General features: G+C 43.4%; 1 protein-coding gene across 2 annotated transcripts in view; it reads left to right on the plus strand.

The window, feature by feature from the left end:
- The window catches only part of nptnb (neuroplastin b), a 38,234-nt gene that overhangs the window by 19,084 nt on the left and 5,257 nt on the right, over positions 1-13,893 (plus strand). For both annotated transcript variants that reach the window (XM_023995395.2, XM_023995397.2), the window contains 5 exons: positions 1,696-1,870; positions 2,433-2,527; positions 5,953-6,086; positions 8,818-9,091; positions 12,807-12,828. In XM_023995395.2, the coding sequence (XP_023851163.1) occupies positions 1,696-1,870; positions 2,433-2,527; positions 5,953-6,086; positions 8,818-9,091; positions 12,807-12,828 (700 nt within the window). The remainder of the gene's footprint in view (positions 1-1,695; positions 1,871-2,432; positions 2,528-5,952; positions 6,087-8,817; positions 9,092-12,806; positions 12,829-13,893) is intronic.

Raw genomic sequence — 13,893 nt, forward strand, 5'->3', positions numbered from 1 at the left:
TCTATTGCTATCTCTCTCTCTCACTCTATTGCCCCCTCTCTCACTCTATTGCTCTCTCTCTCACTATATTGCTCTCATCTCTTCATCTAGTTGCATGCTACCGTGAGAGAGAGAGAGCAATAGAGTGAGAGAGCAATAGAGTGAGAGATAGAGAGCAATAGAGTGAGAGAGAAATGGAGTGAGAGGGAGAGCAATAGAGTGAGAGAGAAATGGAGTGAGAGAGAGAGAGCAATAGAGTGAGAGAGAGAAATAGAGTGAGAGAGAAATAGAGTGAGAGCAATAGAGTGAGAGATAGAGGGGGAAAGAAAAAGAAGGAGAGCAATAGGGAGATATTTCCCTCGAGCTATTGGGTATACAGAACTGCAGGAGTAGGTGCTGCCATGAATGCTAATATAAGTCACTAGCCAGGGCCCAGAGACTTCCCCTCCCCTCCTCTACTAGGAGGTTTGTAGTAGCAGCCAATAGTAAGATTATTATGCTCCTCCCCCCTCTAGACCGGGGTTGCGTGGTTGCCAAGGCTGGCCCGCCGTGGGGGAGGGAGGGAGTGAGGGGAGCTTCCTCACTACCCAAGGCTGCCTGCCTGCGCGCTCTGATGACACATCCTGCTTGAGCCTCCCTCTATGTCCTTGAGAAATGGACCCTTGGGTTGGTTGCTCTGTTAACAAATACACTAAATGATTACACTAGTAAAGAGCTAGTGGTTGTTATAGTGTAGTGCAGCAGTAGTCAAGCTGTTGTTCAGCTCATTTTTGTTTGCCACGATTATATACTTTGTCCTCTTCTGTTTAGCTATTGATTTTTTCTTCCACCCGATAGGTTTGCTGAAGAGTATACCTTATTCACTTCCTTGTTTTGGTTTGAATGACAGGACAGCAGTTATTTGGAAGTCAGTCATTGGACTGAAAACATGTATGTTGTTCAAATTTCCTTTATACCATTCAACCTCATATTTGTATAATCTCATGATAATTTCAAGGTTACATCACTCTTTTCGTATCCAAGTGCCTTCCTGAATCAATTTGTACTGTTTAAAGAACCTGTCAATATCAATATCAAATTGAGTGCTACTGTATGAATTAGGCATAATGATAATACAGTTAGGTTCAGGAAGTTATCAAGAGCCAGTGGTTCCAAACCAAACATGCTTTGGTGCTGGTCATCACCTTAAATATCATTACTTCCACAACTCCAGGTAGTCTAGCGGGTAAGCGTGTTGGGCCAGTAACCCAAATCCCTAAAACGACTAGTTGAAAAATCTGTCAATGTGCCTTATTTGCACCTGTGAGTTCCTCTGGATAAGAGCGGCTGCTAAAATGTAAATGTAGTGTCCTTATGAGTATCTATCATCTCAAAATGGGAGCAGGAACAAGAGGTACTAGGTCTGAGACGAATCATCATTATAATTTACAGACTTCATTTTGTGAGAATATTTTAAGTTAGTTTTTTTAAGTCCATCTATTGTACGGTAACAACAGAACCAAAGACAGATACAGGGTTTAGTGTTGAAATTATTTTGCTGCAGCTCCATGTTGTGTTTATCTTTATGTATGTGTGTTGTCTTCTGTTCCAGCCCCAACTCCCACGCATGTCCCCCACTCAGTCTGTGTGTGGGGATAGTCAGTACAGTTACAGTTCTGCTATAGTGTTGAACCCCAGTTCAATGATAAGGGGTTGCTGTCTCTCTGTGTGTTTCAGAGCCCAAGATCAATGCGTCAGATCAGATCATCCTGCCCTCGGAAACCAAAGGGCCCCCTGTCACCCTGCGGTGTAACCTGACCAACGCCCACGAAGGCCAACAAGAGAGCTTCTGGATGAAGAACGGAGTGGAGATCGCAGACACACGGAACGAGCAGAAGAACACAGAGTACATGTGAGTCCTTACTTATTCTGTAGTTCTCTTACTAGAGCATTCAAAAAGCCTTTCTAATTGTCACACCGACTATCAACACTAAGACCAATCACCCTGAGATGGAAATAAGAGCCATGTTGCCAAGTCCTTTAGTGAAAACAGTTGTTGGGCAGCTCCATCCCTCGCAGGGCATAGCCATCAGAGCAGCCTCTGAGCTTAGAGCAGAGCAACCAGCCCCTGTACTGCACAACACCCCCATAGACATCTCCCAGATTCTCCCCAGCCAGGCGCGGACGGCTACATGAGGAGACCGCTGGGCAGCTCCTTTCCTGTCACATTACATCTCAGTACTCTACTAATGGCTGACCCCAGAACAGACAGCCCGACCTAACCTCTCCTCTTTCCTGGCTGCCTAAAACACAGCACAGTGCTAACAATGTACGCTAAGGACTTCCACACAACATGCATCATTGGGTGATGCATCATTGGGTGATGTACAGTGATAGACAACAGAATTAGAGAAAATGTTATTTTTGACTGAGCTCAAGTTACGGAGTAACTGATATTTTGTGGTTTGTTGCAGAATCAAAAAACCAAGGTCAGACGACGCAGGGGAGTACATGTGTGTTTACACGTTTGAAATGGCTCCCAACGCCAACGCCACTATTGAGGTAAAAGGTAAGACTCTCCGACCACCTGATCTCACTCACGGTATAAACAAATGACAGATACTCTGTTGATTTTTATAATTAATCAATACTGTCACTTTCATTTGACCCTCTGCCATACCTAAGAGAGAGATACAGTTCTCCTATGAGGGATCTGATGGATAACACAATCTAGAGCTACTTCCTGTGAACAGATCCCCTTCCAGTGACAGACGTTGAGATGATGGTCCGGTGATGTGTTTTGGTGTTGACAGGCTGGCCTCTGGAGGCTGCTGTCACTCATTGAGAGGACAGGGCAGGACAGGCCAGCTGAAGGGAGGGACAGAGTCCTGTCTTCTAGGCTCTCTCTGTACACTCGATTCACACAGACACGCCTTCCTTCAGGCTACTGTCTCCTCTGTAGACACTGGTCAACAGTGATTTACTTGATTTATTTTTATTAGCCAGATTATTATTAAGATTGTCAGTCATTTTGCACCAGTTACCACATATAATTGGCGCAGGACCAAGGGTATCGTATTTGTGTTGTGTTTGTTATATTTTTAAGGGTAACCATGACGATAATTAGTGGTAACGTGTCAAATAATGTGGCTTATTCTGTACCGTATATGTTGGATAACATCGTTCACATTTGAAAGCACATATTCATAATTGTTAGGATCATTCATTGACGTGAAAGACGCTTATAGAAAAACTAAAACCATAGCGAGATAGAAGTTGACAGCTCACCCTTGAAGTGGAATAAGGGATTTTCCTCTGGGTGAGAAAGGACTTGCAAAACCCTGTTCTAGAGAAGCTTGCCTACACGTACAGTGTTAAGCCAATTTGCTGTGACATTGCTATGGTTGTGCATAGTGAGCTTGCCATTGACTGTTATGCCTGCCGTGGCTGTATTAAGCGCTAGCTGCCTGCGTGGTTGGTTGCGTAACGCGTGTGATGACCGTGTATGCTCTGCAGCTCTGCTGCTTCCTCCAGCCTGAGAGATGACAGGCCTCATCTCCAATCAAACCTCAGCGTCCTGACCCTAAGGCCGTGTGAAGGGAGGCAGGCAGGCAGGGAGGCTTGCTACCCCTGGCTGTTAGAGCCTGTACAACACACCGTTTCCTGGACATACAAACACCATGGCAGCACTGCCTCTCAAAATTATTGTTTACTGTCTGGGAGTATTAACTGAATTGTTGACAGACGCTGTTAGTCGTATTTGGGATGCTAATGTCTTGGTTTGGAGGAAGCATGGACACGACAATAGTTTTTGAGATAGATTTAGATACATTTGCAGGCTTTCCTGTTAATTGTTACAGTTAAGGACCGATTGAGGAATAGACTCAATAAAAGCTACAGAGAATGATCATTCTAAGCAGAAATACATGATAGTTGTGACCAACTGCATCCAATTAGTCTTGCCCTGCCTTATACAAGGGCACTGAGTCCCATACCATTAAACCCATACTCGGTCGTACCACCAGGTCCCATACATTAAGCATGGTAGAGGGGCCGAGCCTGTGTGCTCTATGCTCCTGGCAGCTGAGCTCTGAGCTCCCCCCCAGCTCTCTCCGGCTGCAGTGTCCTTGGCGCTCCCATCTCTCCAGCTCTCAGCTCAGAGCAAGGCAACAGATGGAGGCTTGTGTGATGGTGGTGTGGGATTAAGGTTCAGAATCCGCTCCCAGCCATTTGTAATGGCAGGACTTTGTTGTCCACGATGATACAGTAAGCTGCTGTCCTGAGCATGCATATTTTGCGCATCCCAATTATCCTTCGTATTTTTATATATCCGATTTTGTTGTGTGCTATCTACACATTTTTTAAAGAGATAATTCCACACGCCCTGTTGATTGAATCAAATCAATGATGAATTTTGCAGATCTAGATTTCTTTCAAATTCCTATTTTTTGTCAAACGCACAGTACAGGCCCACAGGATAATGTGTCATATAATTCTTTATACCATGACATTGTTGAATACTTGTTTCTGATTGGCTTGAAGGGCATTCTAGAGCATGCATTATTTCTCTATAAAGTACAGTATATCAGCAGAGTAGAATTCAACGGCTATAGTTCTTCCATGTTCTATGTTTGAGCTGCTTTTGAAAGCAAAAGTCGAATTGAAAACATTATTGGCATCGTTTAATTCGATTTTCATAATAGTTAGCTAGGACTGATGGTTTGGTTAGTAAACTTGCTAGCTGCTTCAGTGGATGTTGAACACATTTCTACCTGCAAATTAAACACATTTCTAGCGGTAAATGTGTTAAATTATAGCCATGGTATGCAAGGGATAATCAACTCGGGGCTCTATGCGTTCTCTGTAAAATAATGCAACTTTGTTAGTTCCACTCCACACGATCATCACATTTGAGCTCAAATGCTCTTTAAATTCAGTGGAGAGATGGGAGGTATCAAAAACAGTAAATAGAAATCGGACTGCCTAATCGCCTCTTCCAGATAGACCACCAGAAGTTGTCTCTTTCTCTATATATTTCTGACACACAGGCAGACAGACACATCCACACAGCAGCACTGTAGATCAGTAATCACACAAGCTGCTGGGGGTGTGAAATGGAAGATTTCTGCCTGTTTTGGCACCCCTCAGAGGGCAGCCAGTCTCCATGCTGTCAGTCAGTCACAGTGGAAGTGAGCTGGGGATAACGAAGACAGAGATAAACGCGGCCCCTCCCCCACTAGCCAGCGAGCACGTGTGCACCATAGTTACAGTAGGAAGGATGATGTCACTTTGAGCTCAAGCCACTGCTGCTCAATCATCCTCCACGACAACGGCTTCCGCTGCGCTGCAGAAAAAGCTGCAGCACCAGGCCAGCCTCTCCCCTGATCCTGCTTAATTGCATGGAAGGAATTACCGTAATTTCAAGGATTAGCAAAAGACTGTGGCAGTTGTCACCCGGCTCCAGAGCCGAGTTAAACAGAGGATTCTGTCTGAAAACCCAGGGTGTCGCTGGGTTGGAGAATCTCACCTTTGAGAAAGTCTCAGTCATTCGTTGACTATGAACTGAAACTCTGCAAGATATGTAAGCCTACTCCTTCAAAGGGCAGACTTGGAAGTAAGCCACAGCAAACCATGAGATCTACCTTTTAAAGAAACTTGGAAATTGACTAAAGCAGCTAAATGTGTCCCTGCCTCGATCACTGTGGTGATAAAGCATTGATTCCAGTGTTCGTCCATCTCCAGGGAAGTCAGTGCCTCACAGCTAAATCATGGAACAATTCCCCAAATCCTTTCTTAATTTACCATCACTTTCATGTACATCTTAATGTTAGTTACCATAATCAAAATCGGTCCCAACAGACTTAACTATATTCTGACGTCTTGTTATTTAGAGAAGCCGATGAGGAACACCTTTGACACAAACATAGAACGTCTTGCATAAAATGTTAGAATTTTTATTCAAATGCATTTCACTCCCTTTTCCCCTTGTTTTAGCGGCACCTGAGATCACGGGCCACAAGCGCAGTGACAATAAGAACGAGGGGCAGAGTGCTCTGTTGTACTGTAAGTCTGTGGGCTACCCCTTTCCCATCTGGACATGGCGTAAACTGGATGGCTCAAACTACATGGTACGTGTCCTCTTCCTTGACTCTATATAACTCATGCTAGATCAGGGGTTCCCAAACTTTCTTAGCCCACGACCCCATTTTGATATCTGAAAATGTTCGCGATCCCAACCATGTGAAAATAATTATGTTATTAACAGCCAATGTTGACTTTTTTATTTGGGGCTTTGGCAGTCAATTGAAAAACTTTCAACAGTAGTTCTGATTGATGGTGAGTTGAGAAGACACATACTTTTAATGTGGGGCTATGACAATCAATTGCAAATTAGTCTAAACATAATGTATCTTATCTCAACACCACTAATGAGATGGGTGTGCTTGATGAATGTTGTGTCGGAGCTTCTCAAAGTCAGGGGCGTGGTCGACAGTGCGCACCTCATCTCTGCTGTCACATCCAAACTGGATCGATATTTGGTTTTAATGCAGACGAGAGCACTGATGGTGCTTTCAAAACAACTGGGAACTCTGAAAAATACGAGGTCAAATCATGACGTCAGTGATCTTCAGGTCGGAAAGTCGGAGCTCAAGAAAGAGGCCCGAGTTCCCGAGTTGGAATTCTGAGTTGGATGACCGTTCAAAATAATTTTTCCCAGTCGGCGCTCGTTTTTCCCCCCGAATTCCCAGTTGTCTTGAACTCACTGAAGTCGGAAGTATTATTCCCTTTGAGTAAGGAACCAAAACTCCTCCTTAGTGACCGTGAATGCATTCGGTCACATGACAGCTCGATCAGCTGTTTGATTTCACACCGGCATGTCAACTGAGCCAGAATCACAGTCAAACGGATTAGGAAGTAGGTCCGAAAGTGCTCTACCAAGCGTTGGAGGTGAGTAGTCATCACTCATGTGGGACACTTACTAATGCTGTTTTCTGTTAGACACATGCACAGCGAAGGGAAGGGGGCATAGTTTGTGTTTGAAAGACTCTCTCTCCAATAAGAATTCTTTCCTCTGAATCCACTGATTCGGTCACTCATCTGTAGAAGGATTTTGTATTTCCCCTGCATTCAGTTTGGTCAGTTTCCCAAATATGTCTGTTACATAGGCAAGGAGACACATTTTCTTTTCATTACACATAAAGTCAACCAAGTCTGTTTTTTTGTTGTGAATGACAACTGTTCCTCTCTCAATGTAAAAAAAAAAGTTCAACCACCAAGCCTCGTGTGAAATAGAACCCTGTCATGCTCTGATCCCATATCTCCACATAGTTTAGCGAACAGATGTGCGCGCAGTGGATGTGGTTTGATGTATACTGAACAAAAATATAAATGCAACATGTAAAGTGTTGGTCCCATGTTTCATGAGCTGAAATAAAAGACCCCAGAAAATGTCCATACCCCCAAACGCGTATTTCTCTCAAATACATAATCCATCCACCTGACAGGTGTGGCATATCAATAAGTTGATTAAACTACATGATCATTACACAGGTGCACCTTATGCTGGGGACAATAAAAGGCCACTCAAATGTGCAGTTTTGTCACACAACATGCCACAGATGTCTCATGTTTTGAGGGAGCGTACAATTGACATGCTGATGTACAGTAACAGTGTTGCTTCCGTCCCTCTCCTCGCCCCTACCTGGGCTTGAACCAGAGACCCTTTGCACACATCAACAACTGCCTCCCACGTAGCATCGTTACCTATCGCTCCACAAAAGCCACGGCCCTTGCAAAGCCTATGCCCACCCATGGCTGCACCCCTGCCTAGTCATGTGAAATCCATAGATTCAATTGACTGATTTCCTTATATGAACTATTACTCAGTCAAATTGTTGAAATTGTTGAATGTTGTGTTTATATGTTTGTTCAGTATGGTTTACAATCAAAGTTACCTGCTGCATTATATCTCAGAGTTCTGTGCTCAGCTCTTTTGCCGCCGGTTGCTCTCGGTGAATCATACAATGAGTCCATATGGCAGAGGGAGACACATTCATAACTAGAGTGCATTGGTCTGCCCTCCGTCCCGCCATAGATGGAGCCCCATCTGTGCAAAAGCCCACCATTCGATCCCATGGAATCTGTTTTTCGTCAATATAGCCAAGCAGCTGTGCTGTTTCATGCTCGGAAATCGTGAGACAGAACAATATGTCCTTGTGAATAGCATCCCCTGACGTGTATAGCGAACAAAACTCATGCATGGCCATCTCGGCCCTCACAGCTAGCGTCCATTTAGAGAGCATTAGCTGGGGAGTTTGAGTTGTTCAGTCAGTATTCTCTTAATGGCCAGCAAAAGCATAAATTCTTTAGCAGTGTTATCTGACAAAGGTATTGATGTGAGTTTCTGTGCCTCTGCCTCCCCACACATTGTTTTCACCTTATCAATTGCGGCCAGTAATATCAAAGTCTCTGCAATAGTGTGTGGTTTCATAGCATAGCGGGCCTAGTCATTCACCGTGGGAATGATTCAAGTGCAACGGTCAAGTGCAGCCTTTTCCCATGATCTAAGGGGCTCTCTGGTTGAATTCTAGATTTTTATCTTTTTCATTTAGATTAAGGTTAACCACATTACAATGATTTTGAGATACAAAGATGATATTATAATATACATATATTTTTTGGTACATTTTTTTCAGTATTTTTTTATTCTCCCTCAACCCCATTTTCATATCAGGTGACCCCGCATGGACCCTAGTTTGGGAACCGCTGTGCTAAACTACTGTGATCACTGTCTGGAATGTGATCGTAAAATTGTCTGTAACATATAAATCACTGATATGCTAATTTACCCTCCTCTAGGAAATCGATAACTCCTCTGGCCGCTTCTTCATCACCAACAAAGACAACTACACAGAGCTGAACATCGTCAACCTGAACCGCACCTCGGACCCTGGTGAATACCAGTGCAACGCTACCAACCACATCGGCACCAAGTCCATGTCGTCCATCCTACGGGTGCGCAGCCACCTGGCACCCCTCTGGCCCTTCCTGGGGGTGCTAGCGGAGATCATCATCCTGGTGGTCATCATCGTAGTGTATGAAAAACGCAAGAGGCCAGACGATGTGTTGGACGGTAAGACAACATTAAATATAGTATTATATTGCATCTCTTTGGGGAGACAGACAACCTCTCGCCATGTTGTCATCGTCAGGCCTGTTTGATGATTATACTGGTCAGCGTTACTGGATGCTGTCATTGAAATGACTGTACAGTATGTAAAAGGGTTCTCGATCTCACCTGAAAGAGACCAACATGCTAACAGCGGCAGGGGAGTATGTACTGATTCAAGCAGTGCTTGTGGCCATGGGGTAAAATCAGGGAGGAAGAGGGAATTATGAACCAGTAAATAGGCTGCTGCTCCTAGAACAATACAAAGACATTCTCACTCCAGTTAAACAATGATTCAAATATCTGATTATGGGGCTGCACTCGTCTAGAAGTTCAACAGCCATCAAGAACCAATTCAAACAGGGTTCCTCTACCATCACCACACACATGTATTACACTGTTACCAAGTGAACATGTTGCGGAGGCTATAGACACGGTGCTGAATATTCATGACGCTGACTCTGCTGTGTTAGCAGTAGCAGCGTATACCCACTGTGAATAATTGACCTCTGTCGGGGGACACGCTCCCTGGATGCTCCGTCAGTACTGAGAAGGGAGACAGAGACACCGCTGGCTGTCACACAGCGCAGCGCCACACATTAGCTGCATAATAATATGACCTTTAGAGATGCTCCACATTAGTAAACCAGGAGGGGGTCCACAGCTAACCTTTTAAATGAAAGAGTTGAAGTGCCGTTGCGGTCTCGCTAATGATGATAACCAGGGACCATTTTATCACCCATCTGGAGAACTGATCAATTCATTTCATTGACAATAATTTGAGACAGGGAATCAGGGGAAGTTTGATGTGTTATTTTGGCTTTGTCCTACAAGTTCTACCTATGGCTGAGGGCTTAAAGTAGAGAATCGAAAATACCTGTTACCCTGCTCCAATCAAAGCCCGTCACATCCACAGGTAAGTTATTCTCAAAGTTGCCTACGTTGGTAACTAGTAACTATTTACTACTTTTGAAAAGTAATATCTGTTCTAATAACAAAACCACTTGATAACATACAATAATATAAACTGTTAAAGCTCGATTTAAAAGTGTCAAAGTCAAACAAAGGCTTAAGCATTTGAGTGTAGTCAAAGCCAAAAAGGCCGTTGATGCTTCACACGCCTATGGTTCGATCAACTTTATTCAGGATATCAGCAAGATATGAATTAATTGGTTACTGACTTCTTTCCCCCTCTCTCCAAATGGCATCATTATCTAAACGGTTGGTAAGTGAGAGATCTTGCATGTTTTCAGAGACTTTTTTTATTTATTTGATCCGTTTCTACTACAGTCCATCCAGACCACCATGTCAACACCCGTTTATCAGATTATTTGACTACAAGTTGTTTGGCGTCTTTGTATAGACAATATATATGTTGAAAATATGTATTTATTCCATTTCGTATTCATTTCCATTAAGCGGGGCCAACGCAGTTTGACATATTTTCTCCTGTATAGGTGGTGGTCTCTGATGTTTAAAACATATATTGCTATCAGCCTACTGAAATGCACTGCTATGTTTATAGCTGTATACTTTTTATACCAGTCTTCTTCACTTGTCTTATATAGGAGTGTTAAATCACTCAAACCGCCCCACACACGAGGAGAGATAGTATGCACTCTAGGTTCCCCAAAGCACTGATATACTGTAGATGCTATTATAAAAAATAAAATGAAATAAAGACTGGGTAGATTAAAAAGATAAATTATGCATACTCCTATTTCTGAAGTCTGAATTGTGTATGCACTGTATAATCCTTCCCATGATGGTTTCAGCGTTAAATATTGTTACACTGCTGTACACTATTAAACAGAAAGTATGTAAATTCATCAATAAAGTAAGCATTGGCTTTGTGTACAGTGTGAAGACAGTGTAGTGCTTTGACAAACACCAACCAATCTCCTGCACCCGTAGGCAAGGCCTCTAGTTTGGCAAGGGTTTATGTACTGGAGGAGGGGGAGAGAGAAAAAAACTTGCTTTGGTGTAGAACAGAGGTTGGCAACAGCGTGATATTTTGTTTGCCCCCCAACAAGTAGATGAAGGTAGATTATCTGCCATGGTCATATCAAGCGAATCAGAGATGCAGAACACTGCATCACTTGTGCAAATAGCCAGCTCTGAAATCTCCTTTTAGTATCCTCTATCCCCAAGAGCTTTGTTATATGTAGGTGTACATTATGAATTCTGTCTTCATGATGGCTAAATTGTGTATCAACACTGATAATGCACTGCCAAGTGATCCAAAGCAAAGGTTGATGTTTTTTGGAGAGCCAATACATTTTTAAAGAACCTGTTGTGAGGGTTCCACTTTATTTTACTGTGTGGGATCATTAGGGAACAACCAGGAAAAATTACATTATGCAAAATGTAGGACGGCAGGTAGCCTAGCGTTTAAGAGCGTGGAGCCGTTAACCAAAAGGTCGCTGGTTCGAATCCCTGAGTAGACTAGGTGAAAAGTCACTCTGGATAAGCGCGTCTGCTAAATGACTAAACTGTAAAAATGTAATGGAGAGCATATCAAACCATTGGCATACAAGAAAAACTTGCTGAATACATTGATCTTACCTTGGCTATACTCTTAATATTCTCCACACTGTAAAAGTCAGGGTTTTTGTTTGTTTGCAATTTCATGACTTGAATCACATATTCTAAACATTATCTTTGCCCGACTGGATAACTCTGCACCCAGGGGCTAGTTGTGAGTGAACTCAGATGCACAAACAGATGTGCCCCCTCTGTCCCCAAGACTGTCTCACAGGCAGCCATGCTGTCCCGTCTCACATTGTGACCACCATACCCCCATTTAACTGCCAATGGCATGCTGCTGCTTTCTGGGCCCGTATTCATAAAGCGTCTCATAGTTTAGTGCTGATCTAGGATCAGGTCCCCCCTCTCTATATAATCTTACGGATTATGATCTAAAAGGCTCAACTGATCCTACATCAGCTCTTCTACTCTGAAATGGTTACGTGCCCCAGATCTCTGGTTGCATGCTACTGAACACACTTTCACTCTCCATGCATACTATACTGACCTACTGACCCATTCTTTCTCGTGTGTGGTCAAAAACATGCCACTGTGGCACCTTGAAAGAGTGGTTATCTGAACTAACTAGCTAATCACTAATGTGCGATGATGTCCACTGCTACTGCATGCTGCTGTGTAATTCAACTCTACACTAAAAACGTTATTATACTAAAACATATTTCTTTGCTCATTCATGTACACATAAAGCCTGCTTTCACAACTCAGAGCTTTTATTGTCAGACTCAGTCAAATAAAAAATGCAGACCTGGAGACTTCAAAAAGTTCACTTTATTCCTAGAACTTCGGTATTCTTTAATGACAACTGGAACTTGGGAACAACCCATGCAAAAGACCCACACCGCGGGATCCACAAGGGAACTTGAAGAAAACCGGAACATTGAAAATGTTAACATCAGTTGCAAATTTGGAATACTTCACACTGACGTGATGTGACTAACTTTTAAACTGCTACAGTCATGTAACAATCATTTAATTGAATCAATTTGATATTTAATTACAGTTAAGATGACAACATCAACATTTGAAAGAAAATATGGGAGCAGTGTGTTGGACACTTCTGAGGAACGACCATGTTGTCTAATATTCCACTGTTTTTGTGCTCTTTCCCCTCTTCTCTCCCCTTGTGACGAAGATGATGAGCCAGCCGCACCAACGTAAGTATGATAAATATTCTGTACTCTCGAGACTACAATAAAGAATATATACATACAGTACATTCAGAAAGTATTCAGACCCCTTGACTTTTTCCACATTACAGCCTTATTCTAAAATTGATCTACATACAATACCCCATAATGACAAAGCAAAAACAGCTTTTTATACATTTTTGCAAATGTATAAAAAGAAAACGGAAATATCACATAGGTATTCAGACCCTTTACTCAGTACAATGTAGAAGCACCTTTGGCAGGGATTACAGCCTTGAGTCTTCTTGGGTATGACGCTACAAGCTTGGCACACCTGTATTTGGGGAGTTTCTCCCATTCTTCTCTGCAGATCCTCTCAAGCTCTGTCAGGTTGGATGGGGAGCTTTGCTGCACAGCTATTTTTAGGTCTCTACAAAGATGTTCTATCGGGTTCAAGTCTGGGCTCTGGCTGGGCCACTCAAGGATATTCAGAGACTTGTCCTGAAGCCACTCCTGTGTTGTCTTGGCTGTGTGCTTAGGGTCGTTGTCCTGTTGGAAGGTGAACCTTTGCCCCCAGTCTGAGATCCTGAGCAGGTTTTCATCAAGGATCTCTACTTTGCTCCGTTCATCTTTCCCTCGATCCTGACTAGTCTCCCAGTCCCTGCCGCTGACAAAACATACCCACAGCATGATGCTGCCACCACAATGCTTCACCGTAGGGATGGTGCCAGGTTTCCTCCAGACGTGACACTTGGCATTCAGGCCAGAGTTCAATCTAACATCAGACCAGAGAATTTTGTTTCTCATGGTCAGGGTCAGAGTCCTTTAGGTGCCTCTTGACAAACGCCAAGCGAGCTGTCGTGCATTTTACTGAGGAGTGGCTTCCATCTGGCCACTCTACAATAAAAGCCTGATTGGTGGAGTGCTGCAGAGATGGCTGTCCTTCTGGAAGGTTCTCCCATCTCCGGAGGAACATCGGGTTCTTGGTCACCTCCTTGACCAAGGCCCTTCTCCCCCGATTGCCCAGTTTGGCCTGGCGGCCAGCTCTAGGAAGAGTCTTGGTGATCCCAAACTTCTTCCATTTAAAAATGA

The sequence above is a fragment of the Salvelinus sp. IW2-2015 genome, linkage group LG10 (assembly GCF_002910315.2).
Source record: "Salvelinus sp. IW2-2015 linkage group LG10, ASM291031v2, whole genome shotgun sequence".
NCBI lineage: Eukaryota > Metazoa > Chordata > Actinopteri > Salmoniformes > Salmonidae > Salvelinus > Salvelinus sp. IW2-2015.